Here is a 26,136-nt window from a genome sequence, read left to right on the forward strand (position 1 = left end):
GAAAGAGGATACAAACATGGTGCCATCTTGCAGATCAAAGTGTACATAAAATAGTGACTATTTTTCAAAGGTCTGGTAAATAATCTTTTTTTAAAAAAGCAAATAGAGTCTTAGGGTGAGGCATGGCTTACTAATCAAAGTGTTAAAGGGGGATTCTAGCTATTTAACCTGCTAGGTGCTGTGGATCTCATTCAGGCTAATGCTGTTCTCTGCAAGGATATGTTTTAAAAATACTAAGCAGCTGGTCAAATGGAGTGGGGAGAGGAGGAACCTGTAACAAATGAAAACTGACTAGCATTGTGTTATGTTCAGGCCCACTCGTGAGTTAGAAAATGGTGGAAATGAGCTTCAAAGTGCAAGTCCCTATGTGCACGAGTGCTTTGGAGTAACAAGTGCAGGTTTCAGAAATGAACCCTCGGAGTAAAAACACTGACTCTATGGTCATACAAAGTAAAAAAATATATAGAAAATATATATATATCTCAGAAATTTTCGGCTCCGACATAAAATATTAGAATCCCAAGATTTATATCTATATATTATGAATTATGAATATATTATTTGCAAGCAAAAGCATCCTCCTTCAAGAACAACTCCCAGGAAATCCCTTGTCCATTGACTTTAACCACTAAGCTATAATGCTCTGGTTTGCATGTCATGCTAAGCCAAACCATGGCTTAAGCCAAACATACAAGTATGCAGGCTCCAGGAGATTAAATCTTGGCTGCTTTGCTCCTCCCAGGACCATGTTTTGCTGCTGCTGTGCTGCACTGAGTCAAGCCATGATTTAGCTTCTTAGTTTAATGCTACTGGACAGACCATGAGCTATAAGCCATAGGACAAACCTTTGTTGCAGCTCATAGTCTAGACTAAGCAACTGTGAGCTTCAGAAGAGTGTTTGCTCAAACATTCATGCTAAGCTATGGTTTGGCTTAGCATTATGTGTGAAGCAGGATAGTCTGTACCAAAGGCGAGGCCTCTAGCCACTTACTGCTTGAGTTATGGTTCCTAGTTTTTCTACTGGCAAACCTACATTTGCTCCTGTGTAAAGTGTAAAACAGGCCTGACACACTTGACAAATATGTTCCTTGTATCTGGGAATTAAAGAGGAAGGCAGCCGTATGAAAAAATAGATGGATTGAATCCATCACATCATACACTGACTGAGAAGCCACTGGATCTCTTTTACGCTGTACAGGCTCAAATTTCCAACACACAATTCTAACTAATAATAGTAGTTTTATAATACCCACATGCATTGGAAAATGGAAGCAACACATGAACTTCCATTTTTAGACATTGCTATGAGAGCATCATGTACCAATGGAAACTTTTTAAAAGTTGTCAGATGATATCCAGACTTTTTCCTAGGGCTATAGTCTAGTACTGGGACTTCTATTAACCTTTGAAGGCTTGTTTCATGCTCGGCTGGACAATGGTGTTAGCTGAATCCCAGGCACATCATCATCTCGCTCTAAAGCTACACCACTTCTGTTTCTTTGATTTCCCCCAGCTACATTTGCAATGTCCCAAAGCAAATATCAGTGACATTCTTCTTGAAGTCAATATGAGTAGAAATGAGCCACATTTCTGTGAATTTCAATTTTTATGCTGAAATTTGCATCCTCAATAGCAAGGACCTTTCGTCAAAAAGTGAAGCAAATGAATTGAATAACTAAAGGGTTTAAGTGCTTTTTTCCAAGCCTTGGACATTAATCCAACCCAAACACAGCTCTATAAAATCTACCTAAAGTGGATTTTCAATGACCCTCTGCCTGAAAAATGGCAAGGCATTTAAATTGGGGCATGAACATATGTGGCTTAAAATGCAGTGAGATAGTTTGCCCCTGCTATGTTTCAACTAACATTTTATGTTGCTGTATGCACAATTTCCTGATTTGTTTCCCTGCACTTGGAGCCCCCAAATGCCTACTCACCAAAGCCATCTGTGCATGTGGTGTCATCTGCACATGTGCAATGGATGTCTAAAATGGACACACCTCAGCTTAACGATGCCTTAGGTTTTTTTTTTCAAATTCACTGGAAGCAGGCTCAAGGGGAAATACAGCAATCAGCAGTATTCCTCAAGAAATTACAGTATACAAATGGATTTTGGCTATCATCATGTACACTTGGTTTCAAACACCAATGCTGGAACTGCATTGGAGTCAGAGTAAATGGCAATGTGTACACAGTCTAAATACTTGGGGAGACATCTAACTTGTATAGGCTACTGTGGCAGGTGGGTGGGGCTGACCACCTCTTAGTCACCTGTGATATCAGGTGAAGCATTTCCCTTTGACTGCATGGTTTGAAATCAAACTACTGTGCCAAAGGAACTGGGGTTTAGAGCTGCCACCAGTGATACCCCACTTTTCAGGCAAACTATTCCATCCTGTTGGCTTCTGCAAAAGTGGGATACTGGGGTGCCCAAGGGGAGAATGGAGATGGAACCACTTTTGCTGCCTACCCTCAGATAAAAGGGGTTAAAGTGGACATTTGTCCATTTCTCTTCCTTTCATGGGAGTCAATCACTAAGCACAGTCAATACTACTAGTCATTTAATCTGTGCTTAAGTAAAACAACAACAACAACCCAGACTGTTCAAATTAGTATCACCTATGTGGTGCAAACAGCATGTCTCAATTGCAATGTTTCAGCTACGTATCGGAGGTAAAGTGCATTGCAAATCTTTTTCTTTTTCTTTTGCAAAATATTGGTGTAATAGAGCCATGCAAAAGGAGCAGAGTGGAAATTAAAACTAATTTACTCACAGGAAATCAACCATAGTGGTGCTAATTGCCTGCAGACAAAGACAGAAGCATCTGCAAATGCTTGAAACTAAAGCATAAATAATTTGTAAAGGCAAATGTTGAGCTGAAGACATACATAAGAGGGAGTTCAAGGTAGCATTGAGGCAACATTTTTCTAATGGCACTCAATTTTTCTCTTATTGTGCTGCTGTGGTGAGTGAACATCTCAATGGCTATGCAGGATCCTCCACAGCATTAGCTAATGGGGAGTTTGAGCAAATGGAGATGCTTTAAAAACAGATTTGCATCAAGAGGGTGGAAAACCGACAGGTAATAAATAAGAGTTGTATCTAGTGAAGACTTTGTGCTAACAGAAGGTGCTTCTGCTTGCACTAGGCAGGGCCCCAAATTTCCCCAAGTCCCCCCCCCCTTATGTTCCTTGAAATAGTGCTCTTGGGGACTGGGGGACCCTCTGGAACAACAAGGGATATAGCATAGAGGGTTGCAGTAGATAGGAAGGATTGGCAAAATAGCTCAGTCAGTAGAGCACGAGACTCTTAATCTCAGGTGCCTTGCCTTGTGTGAGTAGAAGCCTTTCCTGCAATTATTGTATACAACCACAAGAACTGTTGGACAAATATTTGGATTTCACTATGAAAGAAAAATAGTCCACAGAAAATAAAAAATGAAGAACTATATGTAACTGTATTATCTAATCAGCAGAGAGCCACGCTAAAAACACTTTCTCTGCAAAGAATGTAGCAAACTCTGCACAAAATTCCAGTTAAGAAAAACAAACTCATACACGCAGGATGGAGTCACACTATCTGAAATAGGTTCTGTGCTGTTCTACTTATCTTTGCAGTGCCTGTAGTTAATGCCAAGTCTCCATTGCCTGCCCCATTAACTATAGCTGAAAATCTGCTATTAAGTGGTATAACAGGCTATCTCCTCGCACCACATCTTAGTTTCTGTTTTTCACACTACTTCAGTTTTGCTCTGCTTCTTTCCACACTTCACCCTGCTCTGACACCACTGCCTTATCTCTAACCCTCCTTGCTCTAATTGTTGGGAACAGAAGAACACTAGGCTTTTATGATCCTAGCAAGCCACATGGTTCTAGAAGCAAGTCAACTTTGTGGCATTAGTGCCTAGTTGCAACAGGCATGGGGGCGGCGGGAGAACTGCTCTATATTTCACCACAAGGCACCTAAGCTGGGAAATGGAGAAATGATGCAGGCATTCATTATCCTGTTCAGGTTTTGATGGGTTTGGGAAACCTCTAATTGTTCTTATAAGGATGTGAGAGAAGGCCTCCATTAATAGGCTTTCCCATATTCTGCAAGAGGAGCAAACAAACCTATAGGACTTGTGTCTGCTACATTCTATCAATCCAACTAGAAGGAGAGAGAGAAAAAGCTTTCTTTGAAAGAGGTCATCTTTGCAGCCTCTGAGACAATTCTTCGCCAGGTTTGGTTTTAACAGACACTTACAACTCCTTGTTTAGAAGCCTCCGCAGTGGAAGTCAACAACTTCCTTTTAATTACAACCATCCCAGTAGGAAGGAGAACATTACTCTACTCAACAGGGTGTGCTGTCTGCTCCACAAGGCTGGGTCTCAAAGTTGAATAATTTAAGCAGCAGGCAGGATGCCAAGCCACTCACAGATGTCAACAAAGGAAGCATCTGAAATGATGATGACCACAACCACATTTCAAGTCTACACACAAAAACATGGCCAATAAGTTAACCAGCACTTGAGAGCCCAATGAATAGCCTTAGAGCACCAGATGCTGTAGCTTTACGGAAGCTCAAGAGGGTCTGGACTTGGATAAGGGTGGGCACTCAGAGGACCACAAAAGAGCAAGCTATGCCTATCGCAAAATAAATATTTGTCAAAACTCAATAGGTACTTCGTTCATATTATTTGAAGGACCTTCCTAGATTCATCTCAAGCTTTTCTGATTGAGAGAGAGAAGTTGTTTATTTGTTCATTTAAATGCATGAATTAATTATAAGGCTTTGACATGAAACCAGCTGCATTTTCCTACTCACACCTAATCTCAACAGGAAACCTTTTGAAGTGGAAGAGGCGGGGAAGAGTAGAGATACCTAGATTAATTCAGAAACCATAGCATCTATTTGTCTTTTCAAGCATGTGCCTGTCCAAGGTATATTTTATCTAAGGACTGAAATAATAGATGGTTCAATGATAGCATCTTGAGAATGGATACTTGACTGGGCTCCAGTAGTGTGGAAGGTTCTTCTGCCTGTGCCTCTCCCAGTTTCCATCACACACTACAGTCTTCATTGATGCCAGTTTCCCATGCTATTTTGGATGATCCTCCAGCCCTAAGACAAGTGTAGTATTCATGTGTGCAGGGGGTGAAATCAAATTCTGCCCAGGCATAGAATCATAGAATTGTAGAGTTGGACTGGACCCTGGGGTCATCTAGCCCAACCACCTGCAATTCAGGAATCTCAGCTACATCAAACATGACAGATAGCCATCCAACCTCTTTAAAATCTCCCAAAAATGAGAGTCCACCACCTTCCAAGGTTTTTCCTGAGGTTTAATCAGAATCTCCTTTCTTGTAACTTGAAGGTCATACGCTCTGAAACAGGAGAAAACAAGATTGCTCCATCTTCCATGTGACACCCCTTAAGATATCTGAATATAGCTATCATATATCCTCTTGGTCTCCTCTTCTCTAGGCTTACCATACCCAACTCCCTCAACTGTTCTTCATAAGGCTTGGTTTCCAGACTCTTGATCATTCTGGTTGCCCTCATCTGCACACCTTCCAGCTTGTCAACATCCTTCTTTAACTGTCATGTTAAGCTTGTCCTCTATGAAGACCCTTAGATGCTTTTCACATGTCCTAGTGGCAATCTAGGTATCCCCCATCTTATAGTGGTGCATCTGGTTCTTCCTGCCTAAGTGTAGAACCTTACATTTGACCCTTTTGAAATTCATTTTGTTAGTTCCAGCCCAATTCTCTGGACTGTTAAGGTCTTCTTGAATCCCAATTCTGTCTTCAGAGGCATTAGCCACCCCCTCCAGTTTGGTGCCATCTGCAAACTTGATGAATATCCCCTCATGTGTGAGTAACATCAAGGAAGGAGTGTTTGCAGCTAAGACCCTTGAAGGCCTTATAAGAAGTTGCTGCAGGAGACAGACTGTGAGCATCATGGGAGGGCTGTTTCTAGGACTAACGTGAAACTGTGAAGTTCCCTTGATATTTTTGCTGTTGGATGCTGCATGTTCTTTAAGTAATCTTGTTATAGTTATATAATTTAAAAGTGATTTTTGTGTTACTATGATTATGGTATGTTGCTATATTTTTGTTTTGTTATGTTATTATGAAATTGTTTTTGTACTGTTTGTCTGAAATGTATCCCTGTTTCTTTGTAGCAAGCTGCTTTCAGCATGATTTCTTTTGTGGAAAAGTGACATACCAATAAAATGAATGAATGGATGTTATCTTTGTTTCATTGGGACTGAAAGGTTCTTCCCTTTACCACTGTAGCCTTCAGAGTCAAAGTTTGCTCTTATAGTTACGTCCCCCCACCCTCGTGACTAGGTCTGCTGTCTCCATATCTTCATTAATATGCATTCAAAATCAGAACAGGTTGCTAAATGAACATATATGCCAACAGGAGAAGGGAAAAACAAAAGAAAACCTTCAAAGACTGTTCTCATTAGAATATCTCATGCTGATAAGATATCAAGGGTGAAATTCTACATTGTACTTTGATGAAAGTTTTGTCTGTGCAGATGAAATGATCTGCCTCTCCTTCCCTTCTCTGTTGTTCTGGGGCTTCTCCCAACCTCCCTAGAGTCAATTTCAGGGATGGGAGGTGCAAGGGGGGGGGGGATAAGGGTAGAAGGGAAGTCTTTGAGCAGTGCTACCATACCAGGGTTTTTAGGTGACTCCTACCCCAAATGTTTAATAGTGATTTTGCAACCTTTTATGGTTATCAACCTTTCTGGAGGAACTGCAAGTTTTCTTTCCTTTTTAAATACTAGGAAATGCTTTGATATGTTCCAAGAGAGGGGAAATTGTCCAGTATGAGAAAGAAAAGCCAGTGCGCAGACTCATACTCCTAAACATTTTGTGAATCTGAGTTTGGCCTCATTGAGTGGCAGTATTTCAACATGAGTAGGAAAATGAGAGTACCCCTAAACATTTTTAAAGAAAAAAAAAGCACTGAGAAAAGCTATAGCAATTATTATTATTATTATTATTATTATTATTATTATTATTATTGCAATAATTATTCTACATCCAGAGAATGCCACTTACCTTGTCTAACAGCTAATGTTGTGGTATAGACCAAAAATAGGAGAATGTAGTTCAGGAAACTCTGAAAGACTGGAGTGTTGGCATGAAAATCATCTGACAGATACTTGCTGGTCAGGCTAATACCGCAGATAAGCAGGGACAGAACCTGCCCAAGAGCTATGGACAACAGGAGCTCCCTAAAAAGAAACAAGGAAGACAAAAGATACAGAATAATCAGAATTACTCAACAGCCAAGAAATTCCTACAACCCACAAAGAGAATAAGCCCAAGTCTGAAAAAGCAGTTTTCTATAGTCCTACCCCTTCACTCCAGGCCCCTAGTGATAAGTTTGAAAATATAATAGAAATACTCTGGATTATTCAATTGGGTGCACAAATTGAAAATTTCATTCACCTCTCATTTTATGCCAAACATAGTTTGTTCATTTTTATTTTGTGTTATTTTTCCCTTTCAGCATTTGCCCTCCTTCCTCTGATCTCCCTTCCCCCTCGCCATTCTCTTTTTCTCTTCTTGCCAATTAGCTGTCTTCACTTTTAAACCTAGATCCTGCAAGCTTCCTTTAATAGACCGAAGAAAGGGTTTCAGAGATAACCAAGTGAACAGAGCAGTTCCCTTGGGATTTTTATTTATTCCCGTCTCAGATATTAATATATCACAAATCTGCTTTTTGACAGCTCTTGCTCACATAGACTGTTGTCATTACAAACCCATCCACTGATCATTGTATTGGCAGCTGGGATGATACATGGGCGAAAGCTTTGTTGGTAACCATGTTTTCACCTTTCACAGCAACAAGCCTCCAAGTGTTGTGTGTCAGTCCCTCTTGAGATACAAGCCAGATCTCATTTGGTCTGATGGAGACTGGGAGGCACCAGATACTTACTGGAACTCAACCTCTTTCCTCGCCTGGCTTTACAATATCATGGAATGAAAAGAATCAAATAAGCAAAGGAAAGAGCAGGCTCTAATGCAAGATTTTCTTTTTATCGTGGACTGTGCTGAAAAAGTTCCACATGGTCCTCAAACCTGAAAAAGACCTAGTTCACCTTTGATATAACTGGTAGTACACAATTGGGGATGTGGGTGGCGCTGTGGTCTAAACCATTGAGCTTCTGGGGCTTGCCAATAAGAAGGTTGGCGGTTCAAATCCCTGCAACAGGGTGAGCTCCCGTTGCTCTGTCCTAGCTCCTGCCAACCTAGCAGTTTGAAAGCACACTAGTGCAAGTAGATAAATAGGTACCGCTGTGGCGGGAAGGTAAATGGTGTTTCTGTGCACTCTGGTTTCCATCCCGGTGTTCCATTGCACCAGAAGCAGTTTAGTCATGACCCGGAAAGCTGTCTGTGGACAAACGCCAGCTCCCTCAGCTTGAAAGCAAGATGACCGCCACAATCCCATAATCGCCTTTGACTGGACTTAACCGTCCAGGGGTCCTTTACCTTTTTTTCTTTCTTTCACCACACAACTGCCTCTGTCCTGTGTGATTTGAGTCCTACGTTGCATCAGTAACATGTATTACCTTGTAGGATGTGCTGTTCCTTTAAATCTTGCCCTCCTTTCCAATTCTGCTTCAAACACTGTTCAGGCATTAACATACTCAAGCAATCAGAATCAGATGAGTGGGAGAGCAGTCAAGCCAGCTCCCCCTGTCCCTTCACTGTTTACCTACTGCTCAGCCCTTCCAGTCATGATCAGGTTTCTAAGTTGTATAGAAAACCCACATGGAGTTCAGGTGTGGCTATTTGCCTTGAGAGATAGATTATATATATATATATATAATGACAGGGCATAAACAGTTGTAGTGTAAAGAAGCCATCTTGTTTGTGCAAGGACTTCCACTTGTGCAATGGAAATTACCTTCCTTTTCCTCTCCCTCGGCAAGTTTATGGGACACACAGGGAAAGGAGTGTGAGGAGAAGTTTGGTTGGGCAAGTGGAAATCCTTGCATGAATGGGATGGCTTCACTGGATGCAACCCAAACACCACATCTCCTGTACGTCCTTTACATACCAAAGTTATTTTACATCAGAGATGCAGAACCTGTGGCAGTCCAGGTGTTGCTAAACTCCAGCTCCCATCAATCCCAGCCAGTATGGCCAATGGTCATGAGAAGATGGGATTTGTAGCCCACAGGGAATCCCAGGTCTTTCTCTTCCTGCCGCCAAGGGAAGGTTCTACTCAGCTTAATGTAACTTAAAATCCTTGTACCAATCTTATAACAATTTGCATAAGCAATTGTGACATTGGGAATACATCATTCTTGTGAGAGAAGCAGGACATGCTTCTGCACACAGATGTACGATTAAACATTGTTCAGGTTCAGGGCTCATTAACTGCCAACTATTCCCAGTTTGCTCATTTGCTACGAATACATAGGTGACGTCCCGCGTAATTGTAATCATAGGCAGGATGCAATCCTAAAGAGCTCCTGCTTCTGTCCACAGCACACAAATCAAGTTTTCAAAAGTGGCATTTGCTGTATCTGATGGCATGTTCTTCCCTTATATTCTGCCACTTGGTCTTTTTTCCTCACCTCCACACCCAGAACCCACCGCAATTCTGAAGATAAACACATTACTGATTAGGCAGATGTGCATAGTTGCTTCAAGGCATGTAGTGCACAAACAAGGCCCAAATTAAACCTGTGAATTACTTTGAAACAATTCCCACTGTGAACGTACAAGAGTCTTTAGCCAGCATTTGCATTGAATTCCTACTGTAGTCAATTAAGATGGAGGAAAATTAAGTTAAGGGAAAGCAAAACTAAATTTACAGAGTGCTATAAAGATAAGCTTAGATCTCCCAGTAAGTAAAGCCTTTCAATTTTAGATACAAGTTAAGAATGTGATGGTTCCAGTTTATTGGTTTTCCCTTAGGCTCCAAGATAAATCTTTCCCTTGCCTACTGGCTTTCAGTGCGGCGAGACAGCGTGACAGCTTTTGACAGCACGGCAAATTTATTACAGGCCTGACACATGTTGATGAAACAGGCTAGGTAAAAGGAGAGAGAGAAAAACCCCACAAGGGCAGTGATCTCATTTTCCTGCTTTTAATAGAGTTTTAAATTGCAAGGTGTTTGAATGAGTTTATGCTTAGTGGAAACAAAAAGTTCAAAAGGAGAAGTGAGAGTGTACCTGCTGCAGACTTCAAGCATTAGCTCAAAGTAACTCCTAGTCTGGGTAGCCAATGTTCAAATGGGTAGCACAACATATTCAAATGTCTCAAATTTACCAGCAGGAAATTGACCAGCAGCAAAATGAAGCCTTTTAATAAATAAGTTTGGAATGGCTCATCTTGCTGAATATCGGCCCCCATCTTTTATACAGAATATTCATTCTGATATATATATTTTTTAAAAGACCTTTATTGTTGTTTTTCCATGCAAAATACAGCACTGAACAAAGGCATACTGTATTACAATTACACTAACCATGGTAGAACAGGAAACAGAGAGGAAAGGCTGGGGTGGGGGTTTCTAGGCTTCCCAGAAATATTTGAGTTGCAAAAAAAATATGAAAAATGTTCCCTTGCAAATTAGAATAATTTCACCAGATAATTTGCAACAGATTTTTTTTTCTAGTTTGTATCAGAAATTTTTCCAATGCCCTGAAGAGTTATGTGCTTAGTTTATAAATATTTAGTAAACAACACTAAAAACTTGGAAACCACAAAGTGTACATTATATTGCATTGCAGTCTGCATCTATTCGTTGTTACTAATGCACTTATGAAATGTAAAATTTTATGTGGAAAAATAAAGTCCTGGAAAATTTTCTACTCTACATCCCTGTGACCATCTCTGTGTTGCAAGGTGCAATCTTGTCAGGTATTGAGAAATTATCATGCCTATTGATCCTAAATACTTCCAAGAATCCTTCAACTTTCTTTGGAACCGTTTTATGAATATTTATTTTTTCCTTCTGTTTTTCAAACCAAAGCAGACTTTTGAGGACGCTTACTGGAAACATGTAATGAGTGTTGCTTATTTTAACAGAATTTTGCATATAACTCCCAACACTGCTGCCCATCTAGGAGAAGGAAAACTCTGGTTCTAAAATTCTGCTGGCTTGCAGGATATCTTTGGGATGTCCTTAAGACAGTTGGACGACACTTATACGCCTCCTTCTGACAACTCCTGCAGTTAAGCTGGCATCAAACATATTGCTCTACTTTTCTTTGGATCACATTATTGAGGCTGAGTCTTGCCATCACGGCAGCCCAAGACCGCCACACACTTCCCAGGCTTCTTCCCCAGGGAGATAACTTCAGTGCTGCTAACCTAGTGGTTTGACTTCACCCCCAGATCATACTCCATTCTCTCTCAAGACAGATGGATGCCAACAACAGCAACTTATTTAAGTCCAGTCGATTTCAATGGTCTATTCTAAATATGGTTTAAGTCTAGATTCAACTCACACTTTTTGAAACACTTGTAGGTGGTTCAGGTTGTTTCAGTAGGGAAGTTGCCATTTTGCAGCACACGACTCACTGTAAATGGTGAAAAAGGCATAAAGAAAAAGGCAGTATGGACCATTTGATCCTTTAGTAATGTCTAAGGAGTTACTTAGACTGCATATGGCATTAATTTCTAATTCAAAAAGGCAAGATTTCCACTGGGAAATAAAACAGGATAAGATCCCAGACTCATTCAATATTCTGTGAAACATATTTATGCAAATTTTATTAGAAATATTATTGCACAAGCTATATGTCAGCCTATTATGTTACAAATTGTGGAAAGTTTTAGAAACTAATTGCTGCAGCAACTTATAATTACTATTTGTTCCTTACATTATTATCGCATCATACTTCCTTCAGGAAGATGAAGGCGGTGTACCTGCATTTTCTGAGAAACCCCACCTTCCATTTATCCCCACAGGGTTCTTGTGAAATAGGATGGACTGAGAGTCGATGACTGGCTCCATGAATTTCATGACCAAATTGAGAGTTGAAACCCATCCTGCCATCGCCCATGTAGCCACAACACTTTCACTCTGCAGTCAAGCACATTTTGGTGCCTGCTTAAAACATTTCTGTTTAGGCAAGTCAGCCCAGACACACATATATTGATACGTTTTTGTTCAGTGATGATTTTAATTGTTTTGAAAAGGTTTTTACTTGTTTTTAACTGTTTTTATTGGCAATTCTAATATTTCTTGAAAGCCACTTAGGGTTTTGTTTCATTTTTTAAAAGCAATCAAGCAATAAATTTACCTAATTAAATGCTAGACTGCAAGACTTCAGTTTCAAATTTGCCATTTGTCTGCAGATGAAAAGCGTTCTGATCAACTTAAGGGTTGCTAGGTGAACAGCTCAAGATATCAACATACTGTTTTGCCGTGTATATCTAGAACAATTTCTGCATAGCCCATAGATGGAAGGACTGTGGTCTTGTGATTATGAGGGCAACCACTCTCAAGCTGCATCCATATGCCCATCAGAGCTGGTAAAGTCCAGCTGGGAGAATCTAAGCCTTTGTTAATTTCTTGTTTTTAACTGTTTTCATTGATAATGCAAATATTTCTTGAAAATCTCTTAGAGGTTTTGTTACAATCAACCAGGTCTCCTCAATACTAGTCCAGCTTTTAAGCAATAAATTAGGGGTCAGCAACCTTTTTTAGCCGTGAGCCGGTCCACCGTCCCTCAGACCATGTGGGGGGCCGGACTATCTTTTGGAGGAAAAAAAATGAACAAATTCCTATGCCCCACAAATAACCCAGAGATGCATTTTAAATAAAAGGACACATTCTACTCATGTAAAAGCATGCTGATTCCCGGACCATCCAAGAGCCAGATTGAGAAGGCGATTGGGCCGCATCCGGCCCACGGGCCTTAGGTTGCCTACCCCTGCACTAAATCCTGCTGGCTGTCACAGTAATTCCCAATCTGTGCAAAGGAGTGTGATACTGTGCTGCAAGAGAATTGTTAAGTACACTGCAACAAATTCATTATCTGAGTAATTAAAAGGTTCCTCCCCAAGGAAGCAGCCTCTTGCATTTCTACATGGCAGACCATGTACAGTATCTCTGTGATATCGAAGGAAACCATAGTTTGCTTTACCATGGCATGCAAACCAGGCCTCTGTGTCTCTTTTTCAAAGTCAACACTCCTTAAAAACTCAAGAATCAACCCCATAAGACTGGCAGGGAAAAGTCCATGGAGTGAATAACATTCATGCTGAAAAGAAGTTGAGACTAACAGCATACACTGTTGACCTCCAAAAGTCATCAATAGATTTCCACCTCAAGGAAACTCTCCTTTTACTGAACCTCATTGAAATGTTGATTTTGCTGCTTAGTGTTCCGATGCAGAGATCAAATATTATTTTCAAAAAGATGAAATCCATACACGCAGATGCTTAAGACTTAGACAGGAGGAAATCTCAGTGGTGCCTTTCTACAGCTAGGGCTAGAAAATTGATTAAAGATCAGATTCAACAACATGCCATGAATTTAAGTTTTTTTCAAAAGTGCTACAATGGTAGACAGGCCTATAACTACAATCCTATACCCACTAACCTGGGAGGAAGCGTCATTGTACTCAATGAGACTTATTGCCAAGAGGTCATCAATATGAATATATTGTAAAGCACTCACAGTTTACTTTATTTGCCTCAGCAGTGTACTTAGGTCTGAGTGTGAGGCAAGTCAAACAGCATTTGAGGAAACCCACAGCATTCAATGAGGCTTAGCACAGGATGAAAAATTTAGTATGTGCGGTGCTTTTTTAAAAAAGAAAAAGAAAAAAGAAAAAGCTTAGTCTCTTCACAAGATGGAGAAAAAATGATATATTTACATGATATCATGTAAATATATCTTTGTGGTGTTTGTTGTACTTGTTAAAAAATTAATAAAAATTACTTTTTAAAAATGTAAATTTCATCTTGGATGCTTCATAGTCTATCCTGTCCTCTAGTTTCACCGTCATAACCAGTATATCTGAAATTGTTCTCTTCAGCTATAAAGGCTAGGAACTCCAGATTCCTTTGTTACCAAAAATCAATATTTTAATGGAACAAATGAGTTTGTAAGGCCATGTTTAACTCATCAGTGCTGTGAGCTGGAACAAAGAGGGAAACAATTACATCTGAGCAGAATTTTAGGATTACTTTAGCTGTTCTATATGCCTCCTTCCCTAGGATAATCTGTTACATGGAGAGTCAACCCTGACAGAAGACTGGCATGCATATTATTTGGCGCTTCAAGTCTTATTAAATACCCGCAAGGAGATTAAAATGTGATTTGGGCCTTGAGTCAACATATATGCAAGAAGGATGGCTTTCAGCATTCTTCCTATCTTCTATTGCAGTTTAGTTCCAATCCATAATCAAGTGGACTGATTATTTCTCCAAGTCAAGTGGACTCATAGAATCTTTGTCTCAGTATAAAAGAAGGAAATTATGCCACAATTAAATGCTCCCCACCCCGCTCTTCTTAAAGAAGCAACATCAGATTGTTCCACCTCCTACTTTAAAGGAGGCAATCCTGCCTTTGAATATTTGGGGGGGGGGTGCAATAAAGGAAAAGTAGCTGGTTATCTTTAAAATGTCTTATTTGTGCTGTTCCTAAGACTGGCCTTTAATTGCAGCCTCTGTACAGTGGAACCTCGGATGGCGAACGTGACCCGTGTGGGAGACACATTCACAACCTGCAGCGTTTGCATGCGCAAGTGCCGAAACCTGGAAGTAACCCGTTCTGGTACTTCCGGGTCGGCTTGGTGCGCAACCTGAAATCACGTAACCTGAAGCGTCTGCAACCTGAGGTAGCACTGTACAATCTTCTGCTATGTGTGCTTTCTTTTGTATTCAAATAACGATCTTTTTACATTTAAAAAAAACCTGTAATCTATTTGGACATGCTAATGAAATAAAAAACTTGTGGGTTTTTTTTAAGTACTGAAAACAGGCCAGAAGAACTTCAAAATGCAAGCCATAAACCATGTGTTGTGGCCTGTCACACAAATATCAATGTTTAACTGGTTAATTAGGTTTGACCTCACCTGGGAAGCGCCTGGTTCAGGGACTAGATGCTACTGATGGCTGAATTTAATCCATCCTGCAGCCATCTTCCTGTGGGAAGGATCATAGCTCAGAGGTAGAGAATCCGCCTTGAGGCCCAAGGTCACAGGTTCAATCCCCCACAACTTAAGGTAGGGCTGGAAGAGAACCCAGAGTGAAACAGTGGAGAGCCACTGCTCTCCATACTGAGCTAGATGGTGCCCTCTGGATGTTTTTGACCACAACTCCCATCCATCCCAACCAACATACTAATGTATTTTGTCTACTTTGTTCTACCAGTTAATGACCCCCTACCCCTTTGCCACTACTGCTTTACTGAGTCCCGTCTTCACCAGTGTGCTATGTCCTGTCCCAGTTTAACAGGCAGAACAATCCCATACTGTACATGTTTTCTTGGAAGTAAACTCCACTGTACCCAGTTGGCCATATTCCCTGGTTCAGAGTGCTTATGACTGGAGCCTTATTGTCATCTCTCATTCAGGCTTTTCAGTATGATGCAATCCAATTCCCAGTTTAGTATTACACTGCTAAATACCACTTTGATGCTTTTATATTATGATGGCGTGAAAGCAGTAAAAGGGAAACCTCCCTCATAAATTACTCAACCTGTTACAGGTTTTAAACACTCATATGGGTGAGCAGATGAAAACACCCAAACACCTCAAGTCAGGATCAGGAAGCAAACAGCAGATGTTGCACAAATGTTATTGCATGTCGAGGTCACCAAGCCACCCCCCTAAATAAATCACAATTCACACAGAATTTTTGTTTAAGGTTTTTGGCATAATTTTGGCCACAACTTATGTATGTATTATGTATTAAAATACATAAATGTAAGTGGTTGCTTAGGCATTGGTTATTACTATCTGTCCCCGCCCAGGGACAGAACTGACTTCCAGATTCCAGCGAAAGCCAGTAAGGGAAAACAATATTGGGGAGAAAATGGAGCCAGGCACCAGAGCCTCAACTCTCCCAAGCCAGGGATTTGGACGAAAACATGGCGAGCCCCTGGATTCCTTTAATGGAATTCCCTTGCAGCAGCAGCAGCATTGGATGGGCAGGCACAGCCAACCACATCCCCTCCACCAACCAAAAAATTAACCAATGCCTAACCGCAACCTTACAAGTTGTGACGATTTGCTACACAGTAGGCAAAAACCAAATGGCACCAACCAATCTGCCAAATGGACAAAATTCCTACCAGGCCCCATGACAGGCATAGCAAGGTCAAACTCCAGCATTCCCACAAGAGCCGACATCTTTGTCCTCAGGAAATTATTTCGGTAAGGGAAACAACCTTGCTATTGACCCTTGCACACGTCATCTAGTGTTTTTCACTAGGAAGTAATTAGATACCATTCAATTTTTTATTTCGCACACCCAGAAGGTACATTTTCCTTCCTAGTGTTGCCTGCATGGAGTTGAAGAAGACACCTATTTGCTATAATACAACTTTACTGCCCAAGGTCACATCGCACTTGCTTTCTTGAATAACCACCTGCTGCTGTATCTTGCACATTTTCAGAACAGGTTCTTCTGATCCCTCTCTCACACCCTCAAAATTGGAAGGAAGTTACCCAAAGGCAATCAATCAGGTGAGAAAAGACTGATGATACACCTTAAAAACTGATGATAAAAGGTATTATAAGAAGTGTTGCAAATGCCCCCCCCCCCCCCAAAAAAAAACCATATCCAGGAGCAATCAGTACAAGCTTTATGTCAGTGGAGCTACATGGACACAGGAATGGTATATTATAAACAATGGTTAGGATCCAAATTACCTTTACCTAGGATCCAAAGGGATAATCTGGCTCCTGCAAAAGGCACCAAAAACTATGAAGGATAATGAGCCTAAAAGTTGCTAAACATCCTTAGTCTCCAATCTGCTCCCCTGGTAATAAACAATTCATACAATTTTCCAGAAAAAGGGGGGGGGGTGTGAAACCAGTTCCACAACAAGGGGCAATAATAGCATCAATAACAATGATAGTTTACAGCACTTTCTTAACTAAGTCTACACAGAAGTAATTCAATGGGACTTAAAAGTTGGCTTAGGACTACAGCCTAGTGATGCATTTCAAATTTGTGTAGCGGGTGGTGGCACTGAGAGAAAGGACTTTAAAAGCTATAAAACAATGCAATCAAGAGAGCAAATCTGCCATATTAGCTTTTTTCTCTTTTATACTGTAACGCTGCAGCATCGCAACTTTTCCTCGGACGTAAAACCAATGCAAAATGTCACCCTTCAGCATTTTTAAAGGAGCTCGTTTATCAGCTTTTGCTATTTCCTTAGAGTGTTATCTATTACATGAAAAAACCTACTTTGAAATAGAATGTTTCTCTTCTTCACAGGCTCTGATGGGAACAGTAAATCAGTTTCACAGAAGCGAAAGCTTAATTCCCAAAGGCCTTGAAGCCAGTTCAGAATATAGCCAGAGGGGCAGAGTAGGGGTGTGTGTGTTTATATTTGAAACTCTGGTTGTGGTTGTCATTCCCCCCTCCTACTATGATTTACAAGTAATAGGAATACATATTTATGGAGATTCCATGTGTGAAATGGCCCTCAAACAAATGCCAAGCAGAATTTCTATTGAAAAATCTGGCCTGTTGTATCTCCATTTCTGAATGGCCACAACAATGAAATGAATAATGCACAAAGTGGTTCATATTCTGTAATCATTGTGCAAAATATAAAAAAAATACAGATTTTGTAGCAAAGGCTTAGTAACACATTTTGGACAGCACAATATCTGGATGCTACCACTAGAGGAAAAGTTGTAGCTCAGTGTTATAGGGAAATTATACAAGTTTCCTTAATCTGCATCTCAGAGTTCTGCAGCAATTCTTCCTCGTGGAATTTAATATATATTTTGTATTTTGCTACAGAGGTAGAATGGTGGTGGTAGTGATCAAGTTTAGAGTAGCACTAGCACTGGGTTTGAATGGGGTAGAAAAATGAAAAGAAGTTGCTTCTAGTTATGATTGCCAGCTAGTAGTGATTGCCATAGATTTGGAGAAGAGGGAATTTGCTGCTGTTGTTTGTTGCTGGTTAAAAAACAGTAATTTCTTTTTAATTAAAAAAGAAGAAGGGTCTGATGTATGGTTTAAATAAGCAATGTATATTTATGAGCATTGTAGATGATTACCTAACCTCATACAAGGTACTCTGAAATCCCATCTATCCCTTAAAGGAGAAATAAAATCCCCTTGCATTCCCTTGGCTAATAACGGGAACTTACATAGGAAGTTGCCTTTTATGAAACCAGGCTACAGTGGTACCTCAGGTTACATATGCTTCAGGTTACAGACTCCGCTAACTCAGAAATAGTGCTTCATGTTAAGAACTTTGCTTCAGGATGAGAACAGAAATTGTGCTCCGGCGGCGCGGCGGCAGCAGGAGGCCCCATTAGCTAAAGTGGTGCTTCAGGTTAAGAACAGTTTCAGGTTAAGAATGGACCTCCGGAATGAATTAAGTACTTAACCCGAGGTACCACTGTATTTGCCTATCTGTATTGACTATTCTGACTGGCCGTGGCTTTCCAAGATCTCAGACAGAAGACTTTCACATTCCTTGCTACCTGACTCTTATAACTGAAGAGGCAAGGAATTCAATTTGGAACATATGGTATGCAAATTATGTGTGTGGCCATTAAGTTATGGAGCCTTCATGGAGCCTTAGCTTTCATGGAGATGTACATGGAGCAGTGAGGGACAAAAGGGATTTCTGTCTTTACAGTCATATCAGCCAAAGCAACCCTGATCAATGGGAGGGCAGATGTTACAGCCAGATCACTTTCAGAACACAGCTTGCTCCAAGAGAGGAAATTATGGTTCTATTTGTTGGTCTGCCTTTATTCTATCCAGGAAGCAAATTATTATTATTATTATTATTATTATTATTATTATTAAATACCCCACCCATCAGACTGGGTTTCCCCAGCCACTGTGGGCAGCTCACAGCACATATCAGAACCTACTAAAACATCAAACATTAAAAACTTCTCGATACAGTTAGATTGGGATCTGAAGATGTACTAGTTTATCAAAATAGTGCTGAAACTCATTGCTCATGAGCAAATTATGGCATGTCTGGACATCCTAAGATACAAAGTTAACAGACAGTGAAAGTGCATTTATAAACTGAAAACTATCCATACTGTGCATTATCCTTGTTACAGTTTATAAATTCTGACACTACTGGTCACGTTGTTAGACCTGATTGCCCTATGTTTATAAATGATGCACTCAATTAACTGGACTATCTTGTCTTCCACTAGCTTGAAAATTATACTTTCCCACTTTTTGTTGAAACAGTAATTGACCCTGGGCGATATCACTTCTACTAAATTGTTTGGAGGAAGATGAAAGGTATATTTGGCTTTCACTTTGTGCATCTCACTCTCTAACACACCCACAACCACACAGGGAGGGTTTGGGCAGCTTTATGCAGTGCAGTGTTGAACTACGTGCATGTTTTGAACCATCCTAGATGTTCAAGATACCCAGCATAACACATTCTTGCACAAACGTCATAGTGGCTAGATGAAGAAGTGCAAATTATAGCAAACAAAAAAAGCTAAGAGGCATATTCAACAGCTCATACGGAAGCATCCCATTTTCTTCTATTCATGGAAATTGCATATGCCATAGAGTTCCCCTTTGCAGGCATGTAGTATTCATTGTTACATAGAAGAGAATGGGGGAAAGAGCTCTACCCATGCAGAGCAGCTGCTGTCCCTACAAAACGTCATTGTCGTGGAATCCCATCGCACAATGAAAACTCATTGAGCTGTTAAAATAGGCAGCATCCACAAAAACATGCCACTGAAGTGCAAATTAAGGAGTATTCTTGGCCATTTATATAGCATTTCCCATGTGCTAAGTTTCACAATTAGCGTTGAAAACAACCACTTGAAATAAGTTAGGCTGACCCACTGTGACATACCCAAGTGCACTTCACGGTTTTATGAGGACATGAGCCTGGATCTCATACCTTGCAAGCAGTTGTGGCTGAGGAAATACAGAATTCTTATATTGTTATTTCTAATTCCAAGGCCTATATGTTTTTTAAAAGTCTGCAGTCTGTCCCCCAGATTCTGAATTTTATCTCTTCCTACCCAAGAACTTTAACCGGCATGATCTAGTAAACCAGATCAGTTTGACATTGATGGTATGTAATGAGATGCTCTATTATGGCCGGGATGGGGAACCTGTGGCTCTTCAGGTGCTGTTCAACTCCAAGACGCAGCTGGAGAACAGGCAGGGATGAGGGGGGTTCTAATCCAACAACATCTAGAGAGGCACAAGTCCCCCATGCCTGCATTATATACTGGTTCCATTGTACTCTTTGTCATAACGCAGCTATGTGTATATCTTTTTTTCTTTTGCATTCAGAGATGCCTGTGCTCAGATGTCAGGGTACAGAACCTGTCCAGGATCCCAGCCTGCATGAGTGCCCTGCAGAGACCACAAGCCGACTGAAAAGCTTCTTGTCAAGGTCAGGAAATGGAAGGAGTTCTTGCTGCTCCTGAGCAGAAGCGCCTGGACTTCACCCATTCTAACATCTTTATTGCCCAACAATCAGGATTTCTCCAAACAGCCTCAAACTGGGACCTCACCATCATTTAGTATGCCTCCTTCCCTCCTTCAAATGCCTCCACTCCACACCTGACATCGCCTTGTGACTTTCCACACACTGTCATTAGCTGGCTTGAAATTTCCATTTCGTAACTTCCATTAAAGGCCTTCAGGGCAGAACATCATAACAATTATGAGGAGGTTAAAATCTAAATCTTTATAACACCACCCAGGCTTTAATACCCAGAAATATGACGCTTGACATGCGTTATTTCTTAATTATAGCACATCACTTGACACACTTGGCACAATGGAAGCAAAATTAAAGGCTGGGCACAGATCAGCAGAATATAAGAAAGAAAGAAATCAATGCATGGGGCTTGGCTTCCACTTCACTCGAAACAAACTAGTAATTTTAGAGAACAATGATTCTTTCTGTTTCTTTTCTTTCTCCCTTCCCCATAGCAAAAACAGAGGAAAGCCATTTTAAATCTCCCCCCTGAGCTGAATTGCCAGAGTACTGGATATCTAAAATTAAGCGTCTTCTTTGACCTTTTAGTGTATTCCAGGATAACTGCACATTTCCTTCGGCCAACAGATTATTACATACCCTGAGAATAATCAAATGAACAGCAGGCACACCTAAATCTCATTGAACTAACTTGGTGGTTAAATACATAAATGGGATTTTTGCTGGATTGTACCATGTTCCCAGCCAGATTAAATGCTTATGTAAGTGTGCCAGAACACCTGGAACAAAATTCAAGCTGTTTCCTTCTCTTACCTGCTATTTACCTATTCCCGTGTCTTTCTGAATTGTAGCTTACCAGTTAGGGCCAGGGCCAGGACACTCCTAAAGTTCACCCCCTTGCTCCAAGACACAACTTGGGAGAGTGGATCATACCACCATTCCTTATTCCCACAGAAGTCAACTGTTAATATTGCTGCTCTTTATCAAGCCCACTGTGGATTTAAATGCATTTCAATATTTTAACGTGTGCTGGCCTACAATTTCTGTATTCATATTTGGCATGCTGAGTAAATATGTTAATATTTGAACAAACCCAAGGGGGGAACAACACAGGAAAATACTGCATTGGATAATAATATGACAAAACATGCTTTTAACATAATATGCAAATGCCGACACATAGCGTGCATATTTGCTCAGCAGTGTCCCCATTAAAATTAATTACGTGAGCTCCCTACATGGGTAAGCACACCACGATATCGCCCAGGATTACTTTATCATGTTAGCTTTGCCTCATTTTCAAGGCATAACAATTCACAACCTATCTTCAATTTCCATCTCAGGCTTCCCATTTTCAGCTTGCCTTAAGCAAATCTACGAGGCGGCTTGAGGAGCTTAGCAGCAAGGCAGGCTCCCCTCCGCACCATTCTCCTTTCTCGCGCCACTTGGATCTCATGCTCATTAGCCAGCACTCTGAAGTGGGAGAGAAGATTTTATGGCTACAGTACTGAGTCATGGGCTATGTGACATTTTGTGCACCTTGCTGGGAAAAGATTGTCTGCCGTTTCCTTCACAGCCTTCAGAAGGCAGAATTGGTGGGAAATCAAAGCCCTTAGAAATGTCAGCTTGCCATGTGGCTGTTCACATACATGGGATCCTAGCCCCTTGAGTTTATTCATGGACCATCATTATTCTTCAATATGTATCAAAAATAACTTATCAAGTTCACCCTGACAATCCTAGTTTATTTTACATTACCTGCTAATAGTAGAATTATTCTATTATGTTTCTTTTGCTATAAGTTCCGCAGTTTTTTGTTCATTCTGGCTATATATGATTTACTCTGCATTTTTCAAAAAACAATAAAAAAACTTTAAAAATGTATAACTTGCCATTCATCTATATTATCGCTGTTGCTGATGCTACTGTGAATTTCCTTCCATGTATATCTCAAGGTGTTACACAAAATACAATAAACTACAATGCAATTAAAGACAGCACAAAAACAACAACCCAGAAGATGAATTCAAAGACAATACAAAATTGACGCCCATGACAGACACACCAGGGCTGGGTGCAATATAAAATTGCAATGGACCATGCAATAAAGTGACAATTTTTTTTAAAAAAAAAAAACTCTGCATCAGAATTAATAGATACAGCTAAAAACAAACAAGAATATAAACTGAATGGGTCTAACAGTGAAACCCTTAACATGTCTGGACACATAAATATGCCTTCACCTGTCATCAAAATGAGAATAACGTTGGTGGCAGCCACGCCACTAAGTTGGGAGGCCATTTCATAGATGGGGGCATTCTGCAGAAAAGGCTCTTTTGTGCATATAGTGCTTTTGCTCTAGTGGTGGAACGTAGAGAAGAGCACCCTCTGAGGATCTTAAGGCATCAACAGGCTGGTACAGGAAGATGTGTTCCTTCAAGTCTTAAGCTGCTATGACTTTAGAGAGCAGCACATACCTCATATTTACTGAACAGAGAAGAATGCAACTTTTAAAATAAGTAGTATCATTTGGAAATTTAACATACACAAAGGAGATGTGCAAGGAGCTAGTCCAGGCTCTTTTCTGCTTGTTTTTTGATGGGGAAGACACCTGGCAATGGAGTTCCATGAGCATGGTGATCTGCAGTGACACTCATGGCAGAAGCCACCAGGGAGCACTGTTTTCAGAGTTTTATCTGTTCTTGGTGTTCAAGCTGTGCTAGTGTCCAGGCTGCAGAAATGTCAACCGCAGTAGCTGTGACACATGTTCCCCTGGTGAAATGTGACAGCATGTACAAAACACTGCAGTTCTGTGCTAGATAAAGCTCTGATTAAAAAAAATGGGGGGTGTCAAACAACAGATTAACATACTTTAGAAACTTAGGAAGCTGCCTGATACCAAGTCAGAACCTGTCCATCTAGCTCAAAGTTGTCTATACTGACTGACAGTGGCTCTCCAGGATTTCTGACAACAGACGTATTCCGGCCCTACCTGAAAATGCTGGGGACTGAACCTGGGACCTTCTGCATGGAAAACCGATGCTCTGCCACATCAACTGATTCACTGTCTTTTTAACAGGTTATCAATTAAATGACCAAAAAATACATTGCCTGGTCAATATTCTGAGATTCTGTTAAGTATTTTGAGTGTCTGTTAAATAAGCAGCAGAGGCAAATCATTCATTGTTTGCCAAATCAACTAGAAATGTGAATCAAGAGGTGTGTGTCGTGAGTGAAAACACTTTCAGATTCACATTACGTCTAAAATCCAATTAAGGTTCATATTTTGAATCTACGGTTGTTGAATCGATTCATCACATCATGTTTCACCTCAAAGGTGCTATGTGTATCTTCTGCCAGCTAAGCTAATTTTCTGTCCGTTCAGCAGATTTTGCTGACTCTCTGAAGTGGCGGGGGGGGGGGGTGCTACAAAAACCCTTCAGAAGCAAAATTCTTCTCTAAACAGCCTCCATCTTCAGAATCTGGTCTTATTTTAAGGCCGAATCAATTGATTAATTGATGCAACTTGAGAGTATTTTTGAGCATTACAACAAAGGGCAGAAGGTATACATGGGTAATTGTGCAACAGGGGTGGCTAACCTTGTTCAGTCCGAGGGCTAAATTGCTGGTCAGCGACCACTTGAGAGACCCCATGCCACATTTTTTGAGGGCCACAGGCTAATATATGTGCATGCACGTGTAAACAGCACAAGCATTCAACAGGCAGAAGGGCACAGGCTCACCAGGCATGCAGCTATCCGGCATTCTCTCCTTTTCTCACACATGCAGTCGTACACACATATATATACTGTTTCACACAAACAAATATGGACATGCGCACACTCTCAGCATCTCCATCCCTCCCCACTGGGATGAGAAGGACTGGAAATGTGGCCCTTGTATCAAAGGATCTGTGCAACGTAAAGGACAGCGTTACCATTCACCCTCACACTCCAGGCCTATTCCCCTCACAGAGGACTCAGCTATACTCAGTCAGTTATATTGTTGTAATTCTGTTGTAAAGATGCGACACCAAATGGCGCTGTAGAGCAAAAAACGTTGTCTATGCAATTTTACATAGGGGTTCCCTCCCCCTTTTGTTATAACGATCTAATTTTTGACTTATATATAGCATTTTTTTTCATGTGCGTAGATCCAGCCAGAGCTACAATTTGCAGAGTGGTCTCACAATCCATCTCTCTTCCCGGGCAACTCTGAGCCCTGTAGCTCTGTGAGGAGAATAGGGGTCTCCTTACAACTCTAAGCAGCCTTAACAAACTATAGTTTTGGGGATTCTTTGGATGAAGCCATGGCTGTTTAAAGTGGTACAATGAAGCTTTAAATATATAGTGCAGATGAGGCCTAGGTCATGCACAGATAAAAGGGACCATACACATCTACTGATGCATTGTGAGGTTTGCGTCTTCTTGCCAAGTATCACTGGAGTTAGCATAATCTATGAAACAAGATCTAGAACAGAGAGTTCCCTGAAACACTCCTTGCAAGCACTATTGGACAAATAGTGATTGCTCAAGGGCAGTTGGTAAAGGTGTAATTAACTGTCCCAGATTGGTGCACTTTGCTTAATTAAAGTATTCCTAGCATGGCATTATTGATGTTTGCTGTTCCCAGTCAAATACCTGTCTGAAATTATCTTTTGTATGTTAATAAGCTTTTCTTGATAAGTCAATCTAACTGTGCATGACACTTTGTTTACAGAGTGTCACACCCCATAAGGAAAATTATCAACACTGTTGGAAGATTAACTCAATGTAGAAGGAAAGGTTCTACAGAGCAAAAGTTCAAGGATAAAGGACTGGGTGGGTTTATAAAAGACTGGGCAGGTGGCGCGAGCAGGGGCACAGTCCATAGTGTGTAAAATATACATACACACACACTAATGATGCAATGACACAAGAATATATCTTAAATTAGAGACTGTTGTTTGACTTCCTTCCACTTGCTAACAATAATTCCTTTTATAAAGATGGCAGTTTCACAACAGAAAATTGTATATACTATACTGCTTTTCTTTAAAATCACATGCCTGCAGCGGTGCTCATAATTCAGTCTTGGTGATATTAAGGAAGAAACATGATCTGATGAGAGTTCTTTGGTTTCAGTTGTTCTGATGACACGTAACAAAGTTATGAGGTTAGAGAGTTAAATTAAACAGAACTATGAGGGTTCATGTTTGTCAGCTGCTCATCAGAGTAATACTATTAAGGATATATCAAGCTCCCCTCAAAGTGACACAAAAGCTTAAGAAAGCTTTGTCACTGTTTTTAAGAAAGCCTTCAGAGAAATTAAACAAGCCAGGGAACAGATGGCACTGCAAGTGAGGCAGCAGAGAAGCTGTACATCTTGACAGCTTTGTGTAATGGCTGGTATTTCCCTGCAAGCTACCGTGTGACATGAATTCAGTGTGAGCAAACAAGACTCCTCAAGCAAGCAGGATTCTTTCTTATTAGGGAAACCTGCAGCCCTCAGATGTTGCTGGAACTCAGCTCCCAAA

At 40.6% G+C, this 26,136-nt stretch overlaps 1 protein-coding gene across 1 annotated transcript in view; it reads right to left on the reverse strand.

Annotated features, from left to right (window-relative positions):
- The window catches only part of SLC35F1 (solute carrier family 35 member F1), a 177,873-nt gene that overhangs the window by 77,125 nt on the left and 74,612 nt on the right, over positions 1–26,136 (reverse strand). The window contains exon 2 of the mRNA XM_083435223.1: positions 7,061–7,236. Within this exon, the coding sequence (XP_083291349.1) occupies positions 7,061–7,236 (176 nt within the window). The remainder of the gene's footprint in view (positions 1–7,060; positions 7,237–26,136) is intronic.

Source organism: Podarcis tiliguerta (assembly GCF_965153285.1).
Source record: "Podarcis tiliguerta genome assembly, chromosome: 3".
Classification (NCBI taxonomy): domain Eukaryota; kingdom Metazoa; phylum Chordata; class Lepidosauria; order Squamata; family Lacertidae; genus Podarcis; species Podarcis tiliguerta.